Source organism: Odocoileus virginianus, chromosome 11, assembly GCF_023699985.2.
Source record: "Odocoileus virginianus isolate 20LAN1187 ecotype Illinois chromosome 11, Ovbor_1.2, whole genome shotgun sequence".
Classification (NCBI taxonomy): Eukaryota; Metazoa; Chordata; class Mammalia; order Artiodactyla; family Cervidae; genus Odocoileus; species Odocoileus virginianus.
In genome coordinates this window covers 27,315,678-27,339,189 of record NC_069684.1, presented here as the reverse complement: position 1 = coordinate 27,339,189, position 23,512 = coordinate 27,315,678, and the positions used below count along the sequence as shown (strand labels likewise).

Here is a 23,512-nt window from a genome sequence, read left to right as displayed (position 1 = left end):
TTTAGAATTATTTTCAGGTCATGGCTAAGAGGGGAGAAATCGACCTGGGTCCTTCCCAGGATGGTGTGAATTCACCTCTTGTCCTTCTTTGAACCTCCCTAATTCTTTAATGAGTTTCTTTCTTTGCTTGGGTCTCCCTGACTTCAGTGTTCACTTCCTCCTGCCAGAAATGTATTTACCCATCATCACTGTTCCATCACTCGAAGCTGACCAAGTGATCACTATGCGTGTGTGTTAGAAGTACCCGCTGGGAAGTTAAAAAGACCTAGGTTTGAATCCTAACACTGCTCCTTACCCTGGGCAACTTTAAACAAGTTACTTAACCTCTCTGAGCTTCAGTTTCCTCATCTGCCAAGTGAGGGAGATAAAATCTATCCTGAAGATGATAAGGATTAACAAGTCAAGAAAATGTGAAGTGCATAGGACATGGCCCAGCACACCGGAGGTGCTCAGTGGTAGATGCTATTTGGGATAAAATGAGCAGTAACCAAACTTTTGGCTTAATGTCTTGGGAGCAAGAGGTGATTTCTTGGAAGTAGTTAAAAAGAAAAAAGAAAAAAAAGGCCACAAAGAGCAAGAGGCAGTGGCAATCCCTCCGTGGGTCCCTCTCGCTGCTGTAGCGCAGCCCTCCCCGAGATCCCTCACCTTCTCCTGCTGGGCCAAGTCATGATCCACAAACATCTCCCAGGCGGATCCTGTCCCGGGAATTTCCTCGGCCACTGCTTGCTCTGACAGATTCACGGCGCTGGTCCACACTAACACACACGGGCGACAGAGAATGCAGAGGAGATTGTAAGTTTCCCCAAAAGCTTAGAGGATGCCTTCAGATTAGTCTTCACACTCACGAAACTCACGCAATGACATCATCACAGCAATGCTGGTAAGGGCAAGAGCCGCCTCCTGCTCTTCCCTAGGGTTAGCTGTGCTGACGCACTTTGACGCAGCCCTTTTCAGACTTATTTCTATGCCGCCTAAGAGCTGAGGACCTGTGCAGGTAATTTAATCTCTCTCAGCTATATATATAATGTAGGGACGCTAATAGTCTCTATTATAAAGGGCTCTTCGGAGAGTAAATAGAATAATGATGTAGAGCAGGGTTGGGCAAACTATGACCCTACGGCCAAATCTGGCCCTCTGCTTATTTCTTAATTTATTTATTGGACTTTTCTCTACTGCAGTGAGTGGGAGCTACTCTCTAGTTGTGGTGCATGGACTTCTCATTGCAGTGGTTTCTCCTGTTGCAGAGCACAGGCTCTAGGGAGCACAGGTTCAGTAGTTGCAGCAGGTGGGATCAGTAGTTGTGGCCCATGGGCTTGGTGGCTCCATGGCGTGTGGAATCTCTGCAGACCAGGGACTGAACCTGTGTCCCCTGCACTGGCAGGCAGATTCTTATCTACTATGACACCACGGAAGTCCAGCTATTTTTTAAATTGCAGTCACATCTTTTATTTAAGATTTTTTTTTTGAGGTTGACCTTTTTTCCTTTTTAAGTCTTTATTGAACTCATTACAATATTGCTTCTGCTTTGTGCTTCAGTTTTTTGGCCATGAGTCATATGGGATCTTAACTCCCCTATCAGGGATCAAACCCGTACCCCCTGCATTGGAAGGTGAAGCCTTAACACTGGACCACCAGGCAAGTCCCTAGTCATATTTTTAACAAAAAACAAGAATGGGGGGATTCCCTGGCTGTCCAGTGGTTAGGACTCTGCTTTCCCTGCCAAGGGCTCAGGTTCAATCCCTGGTTGGGGAACCAAGATCCCATGGCCAACAAACAAAAACAAAAATGGATTTACATAACAGAGATTTTTCTCCAGCTTACTTTTCACCTAACAATAAAAAAATTAAAAAAAATAAAAAAAATCAGCATTTGTAGCTGTACTTGGTTCTTTTTAAAAATATTTATTTATTTTTGGCTGAGTTGGTTCTTACATGTGGGTGAGCGGGCTTCTCTCCAGTTGTGGTGAGTGGGCTCCAGTGCACGGGGGCTCACTAGTTGTGGTGTGCAGGCTTAACTGCCCCTCGCCACGTAGGAGCTTAGTTCCCTGATCAGGGATCAAACCCCCATCCGCTGCATTGGGAGGCAGGTCCCTAACCACTGGACCACCAGGGAAGTCCCTGTCCTAGGTTCTTTTTAATGATGGCATTGTGCTCCACTATACAACTGTACCTGATGTATTAACTAGGACCCACTTGATAGACATACAAGCTTTCCTGATTGTTTTCTTATTAATCCCATTATTACAAGGGCTGTTTACATGACTTTTGGAGGATGTGGCATTATGTTTGGGGATCTCACTCTGAATCATATCAGACATATCACAATTCACATCAAGAATGAATAAATTTTTGGGGGGGGGGTAGAAACTTTTGTAAAGATTTCCATAATTCTGCCTGTGAGACCACTTGGCTCCAAGCAGTGTATTTTAAATTTCCAACGGACTCTCTGGTTTCTGGGCAGTCACTGCACATTCTTATCTTCTTGTGAAGTGAGAAACTGATCCAATTGTTTTCAAAGGCGGTGAAACTTTAATGGGTGTTAACATGAATGATGAATGAAGCATGCACCGACGCGTTTGTGGCCATTTATTCCATCATTTATTCATTTGGCTTCTGCATTTTTTATTTATGCACTTCAGAGTCAATGATTCCCACCCTACCAAGCTTTTAAACATGTCTGTGGATCCTAGAACCTCCAGTGGACGCAGCCTATTAAAAAGAAAAATCCTCACCTGGTACAGGTTTGACTATAACGTGCAGCCAAATTCTGGGCCCTGTCATGCATCAAGGACTGTCACAGGCCTGCAGATCAGTTTCTAAATATTCAGCATAGTGTGCTTGGGGCTATATGCGTGCAGGTCATTTAACTTTCAGGCCAGAGGTGGTCAGACCCCGAGTCTGCGTCCTCAGTCCTGGTGTGGCCAGGCAGCACTGCGTGAGACAGGCCATAGACCAGAGGACGCTGGGCCTCCCGAAGGTCAGAAATGGGTTCTTACTGGTAACAGAGTGGCCCGTTACTCGGCATGCTGAACGCTAGAAACCAGCTCCCAAGGGTCCAGTGGAGGAAGGGACTGCCTGGCCCGTGCCATGGGGCAGGCCCTGGAGTCTGACCCTAATGGGGCGAGTGTCCAGTCTCGGCTTAAAGCTCTGGCATCTGATGCTGTCTTAGGGGTGACTCCAGATGCTCTGAGACCCTGTGAGGTGATGGTCGGAGGGGGACATCATCAAACCTATAGACGAGGCTGAACGACGGGACCCCTCTGCTGCAGAAGGTGTATTCACTCAAAGTCTTTGTGGGGGCAGAACGTGCTCTGAGACTCCTTACACCCAGGCTGGGAGGCGCTGGGGCAGCTTCCCCTCACCCGCCCCAAATGTCTTTACAGGCTACTATTATTTATCAACACTGGAGCGGGAAATGGCAACCCACTCAGTATTCTTGCCTGGAAAGCTCTATGGACAGAGGCCTGGCGGGCTACAGTCCACGGGGTCACAGAGTGGTACACAGCTGTGGGGCTGTGCTACCTTCATAGCTCCTCCTGTTTCCCCTGTTCCTATTCATATTATCTATCAAAAAGGATCCAAGGGCCACGTCTGACCAAACCGGTTTAACTCAGTTCAAAACAGACCCTCTTGCCTGCTGGACCCTTTGGAGATCCTAGTGGGGAGAACCCCCAGGGAAGGCCAGGAGGCCTGGGGGATTGGGTGGGTTGGCAGAGGCGGGGACAGAGGCACTTGAAGAAGTTTCCAGCAGGAGCTATTTGCTAAACAGCAGGGGAGTTACTTCAGTATTTTAACAACCAACTGCCTGTCCTGGTGTGTGTGAAAGTCACTCAGTCTTGTCTGACTCTTGCGACTCCATGGACTATACGTCCATGGAATTCTCCAGGCCAGGATACTGGAGTGGGTAGCCTTTCCCTTCTCCAGGGGATCTTCCCAACTCAGCGATCGAACCCAGGTCTCCCTCATTGCAGGCGGATTCTTTACCAGCTGAGGCACAAGGGAAGCTGGCCTGTCCTGGTGCTTATCCAATAATCACCAGTCCACAAAGGAGCAGCAAGTGTGCACCTTAATTGTGTCTTATTCTTTTGCCATTTCTTTTTTAAAAATTTTTTTAAAAATTAGGAAAGTATGATAACATATCTATAGCAGATGTGGAAAATACAGAATAAAGTTACATATGTTAACTGTGTCTTTAAGACGTTGTTACACATTGTTAAGTTGTAAATAAAAGTTAAATGACAATCATGGGTAGATGATCATTTAATTTTTTAAAATTTTAACATTTATTGAGTGTTCAGTATGCATCAGGTACTGTGCTTGGCACTTACAGGCAGGATCTGATTTTGTCTTCATAACAACCTCGTGAGATAGGCATTACTATTTCCATCTCTAGTGAAGGACACGGAAGCCTGGCGTGATACAGTCCATGGGGTCGCAAAGAGTCAGACACAACTAAGTGACTGAACAACAACATTCCTGTTTCCATTTCATAAGTGAGTGACATGAGGTACAGAGATGCCAAGTCACCTACTCAAGGACATACAGCTGGCAAATGGGTATGAGCCCAGGTTTGTTGGATTCTGAGCCCAACCTCTCCTAACCTCTATGCAGTAAATTTACTGAAGTGGAAGACATTTATGATATATTAATGAAATTCAAGAAGCAGGTTACCAATGTTAGGTTCACAGGATCCCACTATTGGGAGAAAAAAACATATATAAGTCGGATGCTATTTTAAAAAATTCACCCAATGTATTTTCTGTTCTCAGTAATTCTTCTCCACCTCCCATGAGCTCTTGCCATTAAGATTTGGTGGTTTTGAAGCTGAGGTTTTATTGCCTTGTGGGAAAGGAAGGATTACTATTAAGTTAGAATGGGGTGATTTAGCCTTCAGGCACAATGACGTTTTGACTTCTGGCAAAGACTGGAGAAATTTCTGAGTATCACAGTTGGAGGGTTGGGGGGGTGGGGTTGCTGCTGGTATCAAGTGGGAAGGAGCCAGGGATGCTGCTAAATGTTCTAAAGTGAACAGGACAGATCCCACAACAAGGAGTTCTCCAGTCCCAAATGTCACCGTGCCGAGACGGAGAAACCCTGACCTGGCCTACGATAACTAAGTCCTTGGCTTTGGGTTTTAATTAGGATTTTTCAAATCTATAGCAAGCCAACAGTCTAACAGTAAACCAACTTTATTTGAAAACCCCAGCTTCGTTAAGAGGGGATGGGCTTTTTCCAGAACCCTCAAAAATAGATGTTTTCTATAAAGAGCCAGCCTGGAGGACTGGAGCATAGAGTGCTCCAAAGAGTGGAGTAGAGAGGCCCAGACAGGAAGGAGCTCTCCGTCACATGGGAAGTTGGAAGCCCTTCTCAGAGGACGGAGTGTCAGGGAAGTCAGGGTGAATGTATGGAAACAGATGAGACCTGGCTGGGAGGCTGAGGGGATAGAGCCCCAGGAAGATGTGAAGGCCTCTAAGCCATAGGATTCATCCTTCACTTCTCCAGGGGAGAGTACACCCCTTAGAGAAGCCCCAGTTTCAACACGGCATTGGAAAAACTGATGGCAAAATCCACTGATTACAGTTGCTGTTTAGTTGATCAGTTGTGTCTGACTCTTTGCGACCCCATGGACTGCAGCATGCCAGGCTTCCCTGTCCATCACTATCTCCCGAAGTTTGTTCAAACTCATGTTCATTGAATCAGTGATGCCATCCAACCATCTCATCCTCTGTTGCCCCCTACTCCTCTTGTTCTCAATCCTTTCCAACATCAGTTCTTCCAATGAATATTCAGGGTTGATTTCCTTTAGGATTGACTGGTATGATCTCCTTGCTGTCCAAGGGACTCTCAAAAGTCTTCTCCAGTACCACAGTTCAAAAGCATCAATTCTTTTGTGCTCAGCCTTCTTTATGGTCCAACTCTCACATCTGTACATAGTCAAGCTGTACAAACCATAACTTTTTGACTATACAGACCTATGTTTGCCTGAGACTAGGTCATAAAAGACATTATGGCTTCTGCCTTACTGTCCAAGACCACTTGTCTGGAGGAGTCAGCAGCTGTGTCACAAGGACACTCAAGCAGCCTATGGACAGGTCCACCTGGTGAAGAACTGAGGCCTCCTATTAAAAGCCATGGAGGGTAAAGTAAAAAAAATAAAGTAAAAGCCGTGGAGGGAACCACCACAGAGATGGGTCCTTCAGCCCCAGGGGGGGCCTCCTGATGTCCACAGCCCTAGCTGAGACCATGATCGCAACCTCATGAGAAACCCCAAGTCAAAATCACCCAGCTCAGCCAGTCCCAAATTCCTGACTCAGAGGAACTGTGAGATAGTAAATGCTTACTGCTGTTCTATTTTTAAAATATTTATTTATTTGGTTGTACTGGGTCTCTTTAGTGTGGTGTGTGGGCTTCTCACTGCAGTGGCTTCTCTTGTTGCAGATCACAGGCTCTAGGGCTTTCGGGCTTCAGTAGTTTCGGCTTGTGGGCTCTAGAGCACAGGCTCAATAGTTGTGGTGCACGAGCTTAGCTGTTCTGTGGCATGAGGGATCTTTCCAGACCATGGGTAGAACTGTGTCTCCTCCTTTAGCGGGAGGATTCTTCACCACTGAGCAGTCAGGGACACCCCTGACTGTTGTTTTAGACCCTTACATCCTGGAGTAACTTGTCATGATGCAATGAGTAGTGAATACTGATTTTTGGCAGCAGGATTGGTGCAAAATTTAACAAAATCCCTAAATGGTGGAGTGGTTTGGGGTGGAACAGTGGCCAGAAGCTGGAGGACTTTTGCCAAGAGCCTTAGAGAAGGCCTGTTAGAAGGTTTGTTAGTAGGAGCTCAAAGGCCTTTGAGGAGGCAGTGAGGGGAGGTTTCCAGGAAAGTGAGGAAAATGTTACTGGGTCAAGGGATCCTTGTTAGGTGGTGGCAAAAGTTTTAATAGCACCCTGCCTGTCATCATGTGGGAAGAGAAAATGTTCCTGACGAGCTGACTGATCAAGCTAAAGAGAGATCCAGGCAAGAGTTGTGGAAGGTGCACCTGGCTACTTCTTACTACTTATTTACAGTGAAATGTGAAGGGGTGCTCAGTCACTCAGTCATGTCTCTTTGCAGCCCCATGGAGTGTAGCTCTCTAGGCTCCTCTGTCCATGGAATTTTCCAGGCAAGAAATACTGGAGGGGGTTGCATTCCTACTCCAGGGGATCTTCCTGACCCAGGGATTGAACCCGTGTCTCTTGCACTGCCTGCACTGGCAGGCGGTTTCTTTACCACTGCCACCTGGGAAGCCCATGTGAGGGGTAGAGACAGTTAAAGAAAGGGCTGTTCAATCAGGACTCAATGCTCTGGGCTTGAAAATTCCCTGGCTGTGCAGGTGGCAAATGACACGTAAGAAACAGACTCTGGGTAAAGATCAAATCAAGGGTGCTCTCAAGAAAACACAATCTAAAGAAGAAACTGAAGTGACTGTAAAAATCCTCTGTTAAGAACACAGACTCAGGGTAGTGTCTCAGAGGACGTTTGGTCTAGGGACTGGGCTTCTAAGAAGCCTGGGCAGTCTTGGCAGAAGCCCAAGGTGGAAGGGCTTGTGTCAAAAAAATCCTGTGAGCATGGGTTTTGCCCATTGTCAACCTGCTTTTTTAACTTATATGCAGAGTACATCGTGCAAAATGCAGGGCTGGATGAAGCACAAGCTGGAATCAAGATTGCTGGGAGAAATATCAATAACCTCAGATATGCAGATGACACCACCCTAATGGCAGAAAGCAAAGAGGAACTAAAGAGCTTCTTGATGAAAGTGAAAGAGGAGAGTGAAAAAGCTGGCTTAAAACTCAATATTCAAGAAACAAAGATTGTGGCATCTGGTTCCATAACTTCATGGCAAATAGATGGGGAAACAATGGAAACAGTGAGAGACACTATTTTCTTGGGCTTCAAAATCACTGCAGACAGTGACTGCAGCCATGAAATTAAAACACACTTGCTCCTTGGAAGAAAAGCCATGACAAACCTAGATAATGTATTAAAAAGCAGAGACATTACTTTGCTGACAAAGGTCCATCTAGTCAAAGTTATAGTTTTTCCAGTAGTCATGTATGGATGTGAGAGTTGGACCATAAAGAAGCCTGACCACTGAAGAACTGATGCTTTTGAACTGTGGTTCTGGAGAAGATTCTTGAGAGTCCCTTGGACTGCAAAGAGATTAAACCAGTAAATGCTAAAGGAAATCAACCCTGAATTTTCATTGGAAGGACTGATGCTGAAGCTCCAATACTTTGGCCACCTGATGGGAAGAGCCGATTGGAAAAGACCCAGATGCTGGAAAAGATTGAAGGCAGGAGGAAAAGGGGACGACAGAGGATGAGATGATTGGATGGCACCACCAACTCAATGGACAGGAGATTGAGCAAGCTCCAGGAGATGGTGAAGGACAGGGAAGCCTGGCGTGCTGCAGTCCATGGGGTTGCAAAGAGTTGAACACAACTGAGTGACCGAACAACAACATGGGTTTCACCTAATAGAATGAACCCAAATAAGAAGCACTGGCAACGCAGACCGACAGACTCACAGAAGTAAAAGAAGCTTCTGGACCCACAAGTTTCTGCAGGCAGGAAGCAGACTCTAGAACTATGCAGCTGCAACTAGGTATCCAAGTCTTCAGCCGTGTGTAGTCTTCTCCCATCCTGGAGAGGGACGCCCTATGTAACCAATAAGACACTGCAGCAATGACAGAGTGACTACTGAGGCTTGGTCACAGGAGACATTGCAATTTCTACCTTGCTCTCCTGGATCACTTGCTCAGGAGGAGCCAATGCAGACTGATGTTCATGAGAACACTGGAGCCGCTCTCTGGGGAGAACCCCATGGTGAGGAAATGAGGCCTCCTGCTTGCAGCTATGTGAGCACGCTGTCTTAGAAGTGGATCCTCCAGCCAGTCAAGCCTGATGCAAAGAACTGACTTTGGCCACCTGTTGCAAAGAACTGACTCATTTGAAAAGATCCTGATGCTGGTAAAGATTGAAGGCAGGAGAAGGGGATGACAGAGGATGAGATGGTTGGATGGCATCACTGACTCAATGAACATGAGTTTGAGTAAACTCCAGGAGTCGGTGATGGACAGGGAGGGTCGGCGTGCTGCAGTCCATGGGGTCACAAAGAGTCAGACATGACTGAGAGACTGAACTGAACTGAACTGAACTGGGAAGATCCCCTGGAGAAGGGAAAAGCTACCCACTCCAGTACTCTGGCCTAGAGAATTCCATGGACTGCATAGTCTATGGGGTTGCAAAGAGTCAGACACGACTGAGTCACTTTCACTTTCACTCTGCATATAAGTTAAATAAGCAGGGTGACAATATACAGCCTTGATGTACTCCTTTCCCAATTTAGAACCTGTCCATTGTTCCATGTCTGTTTCTAACTGCTACTTCTTGACCTGTCGTACAGATTTTTCAGGAGGCAGGTAAGGTGGTCTGGTATTCCTGTCTCTTTAAGAATTTTCCACAGTTTGTTGTGACACACAGTCAAAGGCTTTGGTAGTCAATAAAGCAGAAGTAGATGTTTTTCTGGAACTCTCTCGCTTGTTTGATGATAAAACAGATGTTGACAATTTGATCTCTGGTTCCTCTGCCTTTTCTAAGTTCAGCGTGAACATCTGGAAGTTCTTGGTTCATGTACTGTTAAAGCCTGGCTTGGAGAATTTTGAGCATTACTTTGCTACCGTGTGAGAAAAGTGCAATTGTGTGATAGTTCGAACATTCTTTGGCATTGCCTTCCTTTGGGATTGGAATAAAAACTGACTTTTTCCAGCCACTGCTGAGTTTTCCAAATTTGCTGGCATGTTGAGTGCCACACTTTCACAGGATCATATTTTAGGATTTGAAATAAATCAACTGGAATTCCATCGCCTCCACTAGCTTTGTCTGTAGTGATGCTTTCTAAGGCCCACTTGACTTCACTTTCCAGGATGTCTGGCTCTAGGTGAGTGATCACACCATTGTGATTATCTGGGTTGTGAAGATCTTTTTTGTATAGTTCCCAACCAGGATCTTCCCAACCAGGGATCAAACCCAAGTCTCTCACATTGCAGGCAGATTCTTTACAAGCTGAGCCACAGGGGAAGCCCTATATTCAGAGTACATCATGTGAAATGCTGGGCTCGATGCAGCACAAGCTGGAATCAAGATTGTCAGGAGAAACATCAATAACCTCAAATACGCAGATGACACCACCCTTATGGCAGAAAGTGAAGAACTAAAGAGCCTCTTGATGAAAGGGAAACAGGAGAGTGAAAAGGCTGACTTAAAACTCAACACTCAAAAAACTAAGATCATGGCATTTGGTCCCAATGTTTCCATTCGGGAAACAATGGAAACATGACTTTATTTTCTTGGGCTCCAAAATCACTGCAGATGGTGAGTTCAGCCATGAAATTAAAATACACTTGCTCCTTGGAAGAAAAGCTGTGACCAACCTAGACAGTATATTAAAAAGTAGACACATTACTTTGCTGGCAAAAGTGCATATAGTCAAAGCTATGGTTTTTCCAGCAGTCAAGTATGGATATGAGAGTTGGACTATAAAGAAAGCTCAGTGCTAAAGAATTGATGCTTTTGAACCGTGGTGTTGGAGAAGACTCTTGAGAGTCCCTTGCACAGCGAGGAGATCAAACCAGTCAACCCTAAAGGAAATCAGTCCTGAATATTCATTGGAAGGACAGATGCTGAAGCTGAAACCTCAATACTTATGGCCACCTGATGCGAAGAACTGACTCATTGGAAAAGATCCTGACGCTGGGAAAGATTGAAGGGAGGAGAAGGGGACGACAGAGGATGAGATGGTTGGATGGCATCACCGACTTGATGCACGTGAGTTTGAGCAAGCTCTGGGAGTTGGTGATGGACAGGGAGGCCTGGTGTGCTGCAGTCCATGGGGTCGCGAAGAGTGAGATACAACTGAGCAACTGAACTGACCCAACCTGTAACTGACTGTGAACAATCAATTGAGATAACTCACTACCTTCAGAGTAGCCTAATAACTATTATTTGAATGGCTGAGTGAGGTGACTAGGAGAGTGGTCCTGATGGAGACCAGGGGAGTGTGTGGAGCCGTTGAGAGATCTGGGGACTCAGAGGGGTCTAGGGCTGGGACCCAGAGGACAGAGAATGGGACCTTCTTGACAGCAGCCACAGAAAAAATCTGGGAATCATGCCAGGGGCTAAGTAGACCTATCTATTCTGCCAGTGAGGCTGGTGAGGCCGAGAGGATGGTGACAGACGGGAAGTCTCCTCCCGAAATGCCATGAAGCCTTCTGGGGCGGAGGAGGGGGAAACGAATCCATGATGGCTTTGTGTCCCCAAAGTGACCAGGCTGCGAGTGACAGTCCTCGAGATAACCAGCCTTAAATTTCACCGAAAAACATCAGGTGAGATTAGATTGAATGTATCACCTCCAGAGAAGTAATTTTCTCCATAAGCCTCTGTCTCCTCTAACTTGCAAAATGGTAATAAAATATTTAAAACCTCTGAAGGCAAGAGGGATTTCAGTTACCCATATTTCTGTCAAAGTATATAAATATAGATTCTGATACACATTCATATATATTCATGTACATGTACACACACATGCACACACACATTCATTGCAGAGGTACTGACTGATGTGTGTGGATGGGTACAAAATCTGGAGGGATTTGTACCAAAAAGTCAACAGGGTGCTGTCCAGATGGTAAGGATGAGATCTTTCACTGTTTTCTGTTTATCCCAATTGTTTTTTTCACAATTGATAATGTTGCACTTTAGAATTGGAGAAATTAAGCAAAGACTGAGACCCATCCTCCTGGCCATGAGCCCGTCCCCGCAACCGCCACGGAAGCGCCCCTGAGTACCTTGTTTGATGATGGGAACCCCGTGGGCAGCGCCGTCCACCATGAAGGAGAACATCTTCCCGCTGGCACTCGTGGGCCGCTTGTGAGAGGCGGGCGGGACCATGGTGGGCCTGGGGAAGCCCTGGGACCAGCTCCTCTGCACTGGCACCGGCCGGACGCCCGGGTGGAAGGGGACCTGCGGTGGCGAGGGTGACTGGTTCGGCTGCTGGGTGGCCCGAGATGGCTGTGGCCTGGGCCAAGGTGCTGGGCCCGCCGCCCATGGGAAGGAGACCTGCAGGTGCGGACAAGAGGGTCAGGGGAGGTTACGAGCAGCTGGGGTGGTCTCCACCCTTCTGTCCCAGCGACGTGACTGCTGTCCTAGGTTTCATCATATAAGGCACTTCCTCCAGGAAGCCTTCCCGGACTCCCCAAATCTGGGATGGTGATCCCCACATGGATCACACTGCACGTCACTGCACCACCATCTGTTGGGTGCAGCCTTCATGCCAAGCACCCTGCCAAGAGATTTGCATCCATTACCTCACTTAATACACCTAACACTCTGTGATGAGCCTGAGGCTGAGTAAGACCTAGTGACCTTCCCAAGATCATAGATTTGAGCTGGTAGAATGCCATCTCTAAGACATAAGAGCATTTTGTCCATCTTGCTCAACACTGTATCTTCAGCACCTAGAATAAACCCTTGGTGCATACAGAGTAGGCCCTCAAATATCAGTTAAGGACTTCCCTAGTGGCCCAGCCATTAAGAATCTGCTTGCCAATACAGGGGACACGGGTTCAATCCCTGGTCCAGGAAGATCCCACATGCTGCAAGGCAACTAAGTCCATGCTCCACAACTACTGAGCCCATGCTCTAGAGCTCTCGAACCACAACTAATGAAGCCTGTGTGTCTATAGTCCACGCCCTGCAACAAGAGAAGCCACTGCAATGAGCAGCCCCCACGCGCCATCTCTAGAGAAAGCCCGCGGGCAGCAATGAAGACCCAGTGCAACCATAAATAAATATTGTTTTTAAAAGTACTGGTTGAAAGAATGAATTAACAAATCTCCGAGATTCAAGCCCAACTCTCCAGGACCCCATGGCCTGCTTTCTTTACATCCACACTGCGTATCTTTCTGGCATTCCTACTGCATCTGTCCCCCAAAGCCAAGAGCTATGGGGTGGCAGGCACCCCGGCTGGCTCATTAGCCTGTGATCCTCAACACCCACCACACCCTATTCTTGGCAGATACTCCATAAATATCTATCGAGGGACCCCAGCAGAAGATATTTATAGCTACTTTCAACAGAGAGCACATCAAGATCTATCTAAACCGGGAGAAGCAAATGCTGAGAGAGGTGCTGACACCTGGCTTTGTCTTGGCTTGATGTTGTCATGGCAGTTTCTTCCCTTGCCTAGTGGTTAAGACATGACATCGGGAGTGCTACCATTTATTGTACTTTACTCATCTTCCTCACGATAGGGGGAGGTGATCTCTTTGTGCCCAGTTTACAAATGAGGCTTGGAGAGGTTAAGGCAGGGGTCCCCAACCTCCGGGATCTAATGCCTGATTATCTGAGGTGGGGCTGATGTAATAATAATAGAAATAAAGTGCACAATAAATGTAACACACTTCAGAAATCCTGAAACCACCCCCCCAGCCCACCCCCTGCCACCTGGGTCCATGGTAAAATTGTCTTCCATGGAACTGGTCCCTGGTGACCAAAAGGTTGGGGGACTGCTGGGTTAAGGAACTGACCAAGCTCAGGCGATGGTGGAGGGGGTGGTGGGATTGGAGTTTGATGAGCTCTTTCCCTCTCTGTTTCTCTTTCCTTTCTTATCACCCATCCCCACCCCTCCCCCTAGACTCTTGGAAGAAAAAACAACACACTTTTCAAGTAAGAAGCTAAGTTTAAAGGTTTGCTGCCTGTGTGGGGTCACGTGTCTCTTTCCCCAGACAGGGACACATAATGAGAAACAGGACAGAAGGCTTCCGAAATGGGAGCACTGGCAGACAGAACTTCCTATAACTCCAGCTGGACTGTGTTCAAGAGGAAGTTTCTCCACTCGCTTGGGCTCCCAAACCAGTCTTTTAGCTACAGCTTTTCCCAGCCAAGTCAAGAATCCAGTGAATTCCCCCAAAGGCTTTTTTTGGAGTCAGTGAGAGCAGTGTTTGAGGAAATTAAACTCCAATTGCCTGGGGACACCAGGCCCAGAAACTTTTGGGGGTGCTGCATCAGACCTTAGTTGCATCATGCAAGATCTTTTGTTGTTGTTGCGAGCGGACCCTTTAGTTGTGGCGCGTGGACTCTCTAGGTGTGGCACTCAGGCTTAGTTGCCCCACAGCATGTGGAATCTTAGTTCCCTGACCAGGGATCAAACCCCAGTCCCCTGCATTCCAAGGTGAATTCTTAACCACTGGACCACCAGGAAGTCCCTGCTCTAGCATTTATGACGACACTGGCCCTGGGCTTCCTTGGTGGCTCAGAAGGTAAAGACTCGGTCTGCAATGTGGAAGATTCGGGTTCCATCACTGGGTTGGGAAGATACCCTGGAGAAGGGAATGACTACCCACTCCAGTATTCTTGCCTGGAGAATTCCAAGGACAGAGGAGGGTGGCAAGTTAACAGTCCACGGGGTCACAGAGCTGACAAGACTGAGCGACTAGCAGCCAGCCTCTGGACCCTACTGAAACCTGTTTCAGGAATGGACTTGGTGGTGTTCCAGAACTCTGCTACCTTACATGTAGATTAAAATTTCTCTCCACTGTGGGCACCTCTGTCTCTGCCTAAGCTCTCTTCTCTCCTTTCAGAAGCTGAGATGCCCTGCTCCTTCCTGTGCTGACTTCTCCGTCCATCCTCTCCTTTCCTCTCCTCTGGGGCTGTCTCACCTCAATCATTCCTATCATTTTTTCCCATTGGTTTAATAAAGTTTTATCGAATGAATGGGCAGAAGGTGGGAAGGCGTAAATTCAAGTGTGTTTTATCCCCTGCTAGCTAGAAAACAAATCTAGAGACCACAGGTAGTGGTGGAAGAATTTCCTTTCATGCTGGGATGCTCAGGTAGATGTGCCTCCCTGCCCACTAACTGCCAAGGTGCTAAAGGGAGTGGTCATATCTCATGCCTCAAGTGAGAACAGGCCAGAACCCACTCGGTCCTTCGGAAATTTCAGGAATCTCTCTCCCAGGTTCATTCCATTGCTGTGGATGGGGCTCAGCCATCAGCCAATCACACTCCTTGGTGCACTGGTGGGGCAAACAAGCCAATTAGAGCCAAGGAGACCCAGGAAAACTTGGCTGGACACCAGGGTCTGGAGTGCCCTGATGGGACTTAAGAGCGCAGCCAGCATGAAGGAGTGGAGCCCAGACAGGGAGACAAAGAAATTGTTTTTTATTTTCAAAATTACAGTAAGTAACCTATGTGTATGTGCTCAGACGCTCAGTCGTGTCTGACTCTTTGCAATCCCATGACTGTAGCCTGTCGGGCTCCTCTGTCCATGGGATTTTCCAGGCAAGAACACTGGAGGGGGTTGCCATGCCCTCCTCCAGGGGATCATCCCGACCCAGCGATCGAACTCATATCTCTTATGTCTCCTGCACTGGCAGGAAGTTTATTTACCACTAGCACCACCTGGGAAGCCCAAAACTTTTATAAATAGGTTTAATAATAGTGGTTTACATAGAGCTTGATTTTTTTGTTTGTTTGTTTTGCTGATTGCCTAGACTTAAGAAGGTAACGGGGAAAATCTTAACAGTGCAGATGATAAAAAAGCATGTTGTGCCTCAGCCATTACATAATAAGTAGCACAAAAAAATTGAGGGAACATTCCTCTAGTACTTGAAAACTACTATCTGATGCAGAAAAAAAAAAAGTCACATCACTGATGAATGTGGGAAGTTCCAATGTCTTTTTCACTTGCATTACTCATAAATGCAAATATATCCAAAATACCCCCAAATATCCACAAGTGCTCAGGTTGGGAGCTCTCTCATTCATCAGTTACAACAAGAAATTGGCTATGGATACAAGAATTCAACGAAAGTCAATGAAAGCATTCTATGAGGTTCAGCTGGCTGTGTGGAATTTACAGGAAAGAGTACTGTACTTCTCGTTATTTGGAAAGAAGGTGTTACACATTCTTGATATCATTAAACCTTATGCTATACGTGTGCAGCCTTTACATTTTTCAGAGAGCTGGTTGTTAAACATTTACTAGCCAGTCACTGTCTGTGCCAGGCACTCAGCAGAGTGCCTGCTACTCACGGTAGGTGTTCACCGCCGACTGAGCTGAACAGTTGGCAAAAGTAGTGTAAGTAAAAAGGTCTTTGATTCTGAGGCTGGGAGGGGGGAGTGGGGAATACCTGCTAAGCCTGGAGAATCTCATAATAGCAGACAGTAAAGAAGTGCCCAGAGCAGAAGTGTGGGGAGATGCTTAAAGGCACAGCAACCAGCCTGAAAGAGCTCCCAGAGGCCGAGGCTGGAAGAACTTGATCAACAAAACAGATAATGAGGGACATTCCTGCTGGTTCAGTGCTTAAGAATCCGCCTTCCAATGCAGAGGACACAGGTTCAATCCCTGGTGGGGAAACTAAGATCCCACATGCCATGGGGCAACTAAGTCCATGTACAGCCACAGGAGAAACCCTCAGGCTGCAATGAAGACCTAGTGCAGGCAAAATAAAAATGAAAAAAGAAAGGATTATGACCCAGAGTATAAAATATACTGAGTCCATGCCGATATAGATATGTGAGTGAGTAAATACATAAAGCAGGGAGAAGAGACCATCTTCCTCACAGAAGACTCTAACACATGCAGATGTTGAGCTTAATTCCCACAGTCTGGAAGGGCCTGGGGGTGGGGGTGACAGGGCAGAGGGAGGAGACACGCTGACCACAGCATGGAGGAGCCATGGATCTCAAAAGATGGGATGCAGACTATAGAACACAGTCACTAGATCTCAGAAGCTTGGGGAGGGGTTATTTGGTGCTGGGCAAATGGCTTTTTTCTGATGCAGAAGCTGAAGCTCCAGTATTTTGGTCATGTGATGCAGCTCATTGGAAAAGTCCCTGATGCTGGGAAAGGTTGAGGGCAGAAGGAGAAGAGTGTGTCAGAGGCTGAGATGACTGGATGGCATCACCAATGCAAGGAACATGAACTTGGGCAAACTCTGGGAGATGGTGAGGGACAGGGAGGCCTGGTGTGCTGCAGCCCATGGGATCAAAAAAAGTTGGGCATGACTGGGCAGTTGAGCAACAACAACAAATGGCTTTTACCTCAACAGCTCCCAGGATGTCACCATAACTCAAAGTGGGGTAGTAATTCTATGTTTCCAAGAAAAAGGTAAATTATGTCCAGGATTTTCAATGTGAGAAATCAAGACGGTACATTCAGAACACAGAACCACCAAGTTGTATATTACTTTTAGGTTTTGGAACTTAAAAGAGGTCCCGGGACTTCCTTGGGGGTCCAGTGGTTGAGACTCTGTCTGCCAGTGCAGGGGATATGGGTTCAATCCCTGATCCAGGAAGATCCCACGTGCTCCAGGAAGATTCCACATGCCTCAGAGAAACTAAGCCTATGGGCCACAACTCCTGAGCCTGTGCTCCACAAGAGAACCCACCACAATGAGAAACCCAAGCACTGCAACAAAGGGTAGTCCCTGCTCGCTGCAACTAGAGAAAGCCTGTGTGTAGCAATGAAGACTCAGTGCAGCCAAAAACCAAAAAGAATTAGGTCTGCCTTGTAGCTCAGTTGGTAAAGAATCTGCCTGCAGTGTAGGAGACCTGGGTTCGATCTCTGGGTCAAGAAGATCCCCTGGAGAAGGAAATGGCAACCCACTCCAGTATCCTTGCCTGGAAAATCTCATGGACACAGGAACCTGGTGGGCTGCAGTTCATGGGGTCACAAAGAGTCGGGCCATGACTGAGCGACTAACACTTAACACATTTGAGCTGTTCAGAAAAGTCATTCATTTGGATTTTGGGGTTAAAGGAGACCTGGTCCATCTAATTTACCCATTTTTTGGTAAATCTTCAATCTTACAGTTCTTTCTTTCAAGTTCTAATTAGCTTCCTGGTTGGCTCATAAAATGTGAAATGGAATCTAACCAGAAAAGAGCTGGGTGCTTGCAAATAGCTTTCACTACCCCTAGACTTGACCTACTTCAATTCAGTCTTGCCCAACTGAGAGACTGAATACAAGAGTGAATGACCATCGACTAAGTGAAGGGAAGAGAAGCAGCAGTATGGTTCAAGTTTGGTAGACCAGGGTGTGCTCTGCCAGAGGAGCCAGGAGGCAGCCACGCTGATCCCCAGATTCCTGGCTGAGTCTGGGTCCTGTCTCTCCAGGGTGCTAAGCTGTCCACCTGCGCTCCTGTCTCCACTCCACCCCCCAAGGTCATCCATAGACATCTGGGGATGACACAGTCCTCAAGAGTCCTCCTGTTTGAGTTTCTGCTGAGGACCCTGCGCCCGAGACCATCTGCAGCCCCCTGCCCTCCACTTCACTGGCCGTGGGAAGTCGCCTTTGATATGAAACACATGGTGGTCTCAGGATTTCTCATCCCATCAGCAGGCCCCCACAGGACCGGTAGGAGCACGGTGTAGATGAAATCCTATGAGGTCAGGTTGGCGATGACAAAGCTTGACTAGCAAGAGGTTTTGTTCTGAATGGGACCATGCTCTCTGGTCATTCCCTCTACCGCCAGCTCCTCAACCCCAGGTACAGTAAAGCCACATCCTCCTCAAGGCTGGACTCTAGTCGGGATCCAAGCCACGCCGAGGAAGATGCTGGCTCTTTCTCTGGAGCTGCCAGTCTGGAGCGTGATGGTGCTGATGGTGGCCACGTTCCTGCAGGTGAGGTGGCAAGAGTCTGCTGGAGACTGTGAAGCTGACAGAGCAGAGTCAGATTCCTGACCATGGCTTGGGTACCTGGGCCTGAAGCTGCAGCTTCTGGCATTTTCAGTTACATGAGCTATTTTTTTCCCCCTAGGCTAGTTTAAGTTAGTTTTATGACACTTGAAACCAGTAAAATTTTCTGGACAATATGCTTATTGAGACTTTGGCATAAGCGTCACTATGTGCCCTATGGCGAGACTCTATGGTACTCAGAATGAAAGCTGTTGTAAGTTGTTTGTCATCTTCAAATAAAATCCCACCAGTCTGTAATCATGCACCAAATTTAAACCTATAAAAGTAAAGCAGCAGCCCCGGAGAATGATTTAAGATCAAGGAACCAATAATAAGACAAGTAGTAAAGCGCTGCCTAGAGAAACTTTGAACAAATAAATAGCTCTTCAGCTACAGTAGGCTTCGGACTATAAACCTCAAATTTCTTCTTCAGAAATTACCTAGGGAAGACATTCCACAGTTTTATTTGTTTGTTTATTTCTGACCTCACTACTTGGCTTTCAGGATCTTAGTTCCCAGACCAGGGATTGAACCCAGGCCACCAGAGTGAAAGTGCCAAGTCCTACCCACTGGCCCACCAGGGAATTCCCAACATTCCACAGTTTTAAAAGAAAACTTTCCAGTTGAAGAAACAGGCAAAACTTACAATATGCATCTGTTATATGTAATATACTAATATCTAGTATATTTATCAGATATATGTCCATGTAATTATACTATTACTATATATGCAAATACATGTATATGTGGATGTACATTTATTTGTATTTATTTATGGCTATGCTGGGTCTCTGTTGCTGCACATGGGCTTCCTCTAGTTGCAGTGAGTGAGTGGGCTTCTCACTGTGGTGGCTCCTGCTGCTGCAGTGGCTTCTGCTGTTGCAGAGCATGGGCTAGAGCAGACGGGCTTCAGCAGTTGTGCACAGGTTTAATCGCTGCAAGCAGGCTTTCTCCAGTTGCAACGAGTGGGGGCCACTCTCTAGTTGCAGAGCATAGGCTTTTCCTTGCAGTGGCTTCTCTTGTTGCAGAGCATGGGCTCTAGGTGCACAGGCTTCAGTAGCTGTGGCGCATGGGCTTAGTCACCCTGAGGCATGTGGGACCTTCCTGGATCAGGGATCTAACCTGTGTTCCCTGCATGGGAAGGCAGATTCTTAACCACTGGACCACCAGGGAAGTCCTGTGTGTGTATATTTAGAATCAGTTATTTTTTTAAAAGAGGTAATGAAAAGATTGCTCAAAATCTATTTTTTCAGCTCACCTATCTTTTGTTGTTGCTGTTATTCCTCAGCAAACTAAGTAAGCAATTAATGAGCACAGTTGCCAGCACACAGTGGGGCTTAATCTGACTGAGTTCTTTCTCTCCAGCTCTCCATTTTTAGATCTTCTTTCAGAAACCAGTAAAAGAGACCGTACAGAAACCAAGTAAAATAAGAGACCATACAGCATAGTGTTACATGCAGAGGCTAGTAAACATTTTCTGTAGAGCCAGACAGTAAATATTTCCAACTCTGTGTGCCATATGGTCTTTCCAGTTTGCTTTGCAGTTACAGCAGACAACACAGGCAATATGGAAATAAAGGGGGTACTTGTGCTCCATTTGGCCCTGGGCCGTAGTTTGCCAACCTCTGGTTAAAGAGCTTGGGATTTGTCATGAAACAGAATCTGGTCCAGCTTCCTGCTCAGCTCCTTACTATCTGCGTAACCCTAACGAGTCTGCTATTTGTGTGTCTTGTCTGTAAAATAGGGACGAGAACAGCTATCTCTTAGTCTGGTGAGAAGCAGGTGAGACAGAGCACATGAAATGCTTGGAGCACCTCCTGGTCTATAATAAACGAGCATCAAACATTTGCCATCAGGAATCATCATCATCATCGAAAAAGGAAGAGGGCAACTTAATTTGTCCAGGAGAGACGAGGAAATGAGGGTTCGATCCCTGGGTCGGGAAGATCCCCTGGAGGAGGAAATGGCAACCCGCTCCAGTACTCTTGCCTGAAAAGTCCTATGGACAGAAGAGCCTGGCTGGCTACAGTCCACGGGGTTGCAAAAGAGCTGGACATGACTGAGCACATATGCAGGATGTAGCAGCAATAGCCCAATAACCTTGGTGAAAAATTAGTGAAGCCAAACAAGGAAGCCCATAACTGAAAACGCATTTTCTTCTATTACCAGTGGGTTTCGCTTTTACCCACACGATGAATCATTCCTTGTCAAGCATGTGAAATTGCAGGTTGAACTGGGGAATCGTGAGACCTTCCTTAACCAGCGGGCAGTGGAGGAGCTGCCTGGGCTCACATGGCACGGTGATGCTTCATGCTATTAGAAAAAGCCTCCAAGGGACTCAGGAGAGCTAGCTTTTAATCCTGGCTTTGGATCTATATGACTGATACCTAACCTTGGGGAAGTCACTGAAACTCCCCGGGCCTCAGATTATACAATGATAGGGGTGGTCCCAGGGACCTCTACAAAAAAACTTAAGGGCGAAAGGGGATCTGTGATTAATGAGCAGATCCTTGGCAGAAATTAAAAACAGAAGCTCAGAAAGGTAAAGTCAGTTGCAGTTAGCATTTGAACTTGGGTCCATCAAACCCCAAAGCCTTTGCTTTTGATCTTTTTCTGCAGAGCTTCCTCATGAAAGCAGCGAGGAATAATGGCCGACAGAGGGCGCTCTTCCCGCTAGACATGACGTCATGACATTGCAGGGACAGAAGACAGTATCCAGGAGCCACATGGGAGAGTCTAGCTGGACTGGGGACACGGCAGAACAGGCTAAAGGGAAGGCCAGTCACGGGCAAGGACAGGGATGGGAGCGCCTGCCAATGAGCCCACAACACCTTCATGGGACAACTCGACACATTATTTGGGGCACCTCGCTTCCTTTCTCATTCTCGCTATTTCCATCAGTTTTGCCGTACTTCAGAACAGATAAAGACACGATTTATACACTTGGGTGATGAGGGTTTCCTTACTCAGCTGCTTTATGAGAACACCGTCACTGTGACTAGAACAGCTTGTTTCTATACCTCCTTCCCCAGAGTTCAGAAAGCACAAAGAAAGGCAACTATCAACAAAACGCACAGTACGGCAGGCACGCCTGACTGTGACTTCAACTTCCCACACCTGGTACTGAGGCTGTATATTAATCAACGGGTGCTTCAGGGCATTGCAAACGGCCCTGCAGGTTATGTCCTGCACAACCCCAGGGGGCGCCATCTACATGGACTGTACTGTGAATGGTGACTGTGCAGTAATACTTTCATGAAAGAGCTATGATTTACAGAGCATGGTCTTAGCCATATGCTGGATGCCAATGCACTTTGTCAAACGAGATTTTCTTTATATTTTTCCATCTTCTACGTCATTCTATGGATAATTTATCTGCAAATATATCTGTCTGCTAGTCGGGGGAGGGCTTGGGAGGTTTCCTGTCCAAAGGAACACTTACAAAGGAAGCATCTTGGCTGCTACATGCTGGTTCACTTGATTCTAACTAAAGTTGAGGGTGGGGAATTCCCTGGCAGTCCAGTGATTAAGACTCCATGCTTCTAATGCAGGGGATGTGAGTTTGATCCCTGGTCAGGGAACTATTATTAATAATAGGATCTTACATACCTGCCATGCAGTGCAGCCAATAAACAAATAAAACTGAAGATTTTCATGTGTTTATCAGGTACCAGACGCTGGACTCAACAATTTACATATATTGCCCACTTAATACCACAGTTGCTCCGTGTGGTAGGAACTGTATTACAGAAATGGGGACCAAGGCTTTGAGAGAAATGAGTTGGGTGTGTCCAGTATAAATGCCAGTACAAGAGCAGGGCTGGGATTGCTCTGGAGTCAGCCTGGCCTTGGGGCATGTGTCCTAACCACGTGACAGCTGCAAACACATCTGGACTCCTAACCCAACCCGCCCCCACCTCCACCCCCCAGAGAAATGCTGCCACAGTCCTCTCTCTTGGTTATGGTCACCACAGAGCCTGAAATAAATGTTCTCATTTGGGAGCTCTTTGTCAGGAAAAGAACAGTTCCTGTCACACTTAACCTGGGTGATCAGGGCGGTCCTCCTGGGAAGCTCTACCCTGGGAGTAAACACAGCACCCTCACCTGGGACCCGCCAATCAGTGGGAAACAAGAACACCCAGGAGGCAAGATGACTTCAAAGAATTTCTTAGAAAAACTAGACCTTAAAATATTTTCAAAATTTTATTTTATTTGGCTGTGCTGGGTCTTCATTGCTGTGCACGGGCTTTCTCTAGCTGCGGTGCGTGGGGCTTCTCGTTGCAGAGGCTTCTCTTGCCACAGAGCATGGTCTCTAGTGCGTCCAGGCTTCAGCAACTGTGGCTCATGGGCTCAATAGTTGTGGCACGCAAGCTTAGCTGTCGCTCAGCATGTGGAATCTTCCCAGACCAGGGATCAAACCCATGTCCCCTGCATTGGCAGGCAGATTCTTAACCACTGGACCACGAGGCAAGTTCTGTATCTCAAAATACTTGATGAGAGATGCTCTTCAATACCTTTCCCATTTCCCCCTCTTTCTTTTTTTTTTAATTTATTTTTATTAGTTGGAGGCTAATTACTTTACAATATTGTAGTGGGTTTTGTCATACATTGACATGAATCAGCCATGGGTTTACATGTATTCCCCATCCCGATCCCCCCTCCCACCTCCCAATTTCCCCCTCTTTCTTTCTCTTCTTTTAAACAGTTCACAGGTCTGAGTTATCAGCAAGAGGAATTCATAGGAAAA

The 23,512-nt window shown here is 46.8% G+C and overlaps 1 protein-coding gene across 5 annotated transcripts in view; it reads right to left on the bottom strand.

Moving 5' to 3' along the window:
• Window positions 1-23,512, bottom strand: part of FHAD1 (forkhead associated phosphopeptide binding domain 1) — a 162,413-nt gene that overhangs the window by 98,276 nt on the left and 40,625 nt on the right. For all 5 annotated transcript variants that reach the window (XM_020873708.2, XM_020873709.2, XM_020873711.2 and 2 more), the window contains exons 4-5: window positions 11,876-12,146; window positions 646-755 (exon numbers count right to left, since the gene is read on the bottom strand). In XM_020873708.2, coding sequence (XP_020729367.2) covers window positions 646-755; window positions 11,876-12,146 — 381 coding nt within the window. The remainder of the gene's footprint in view (window positions 1-645; window positions 756-11,875; window positions 12,147-23,512) is intronic.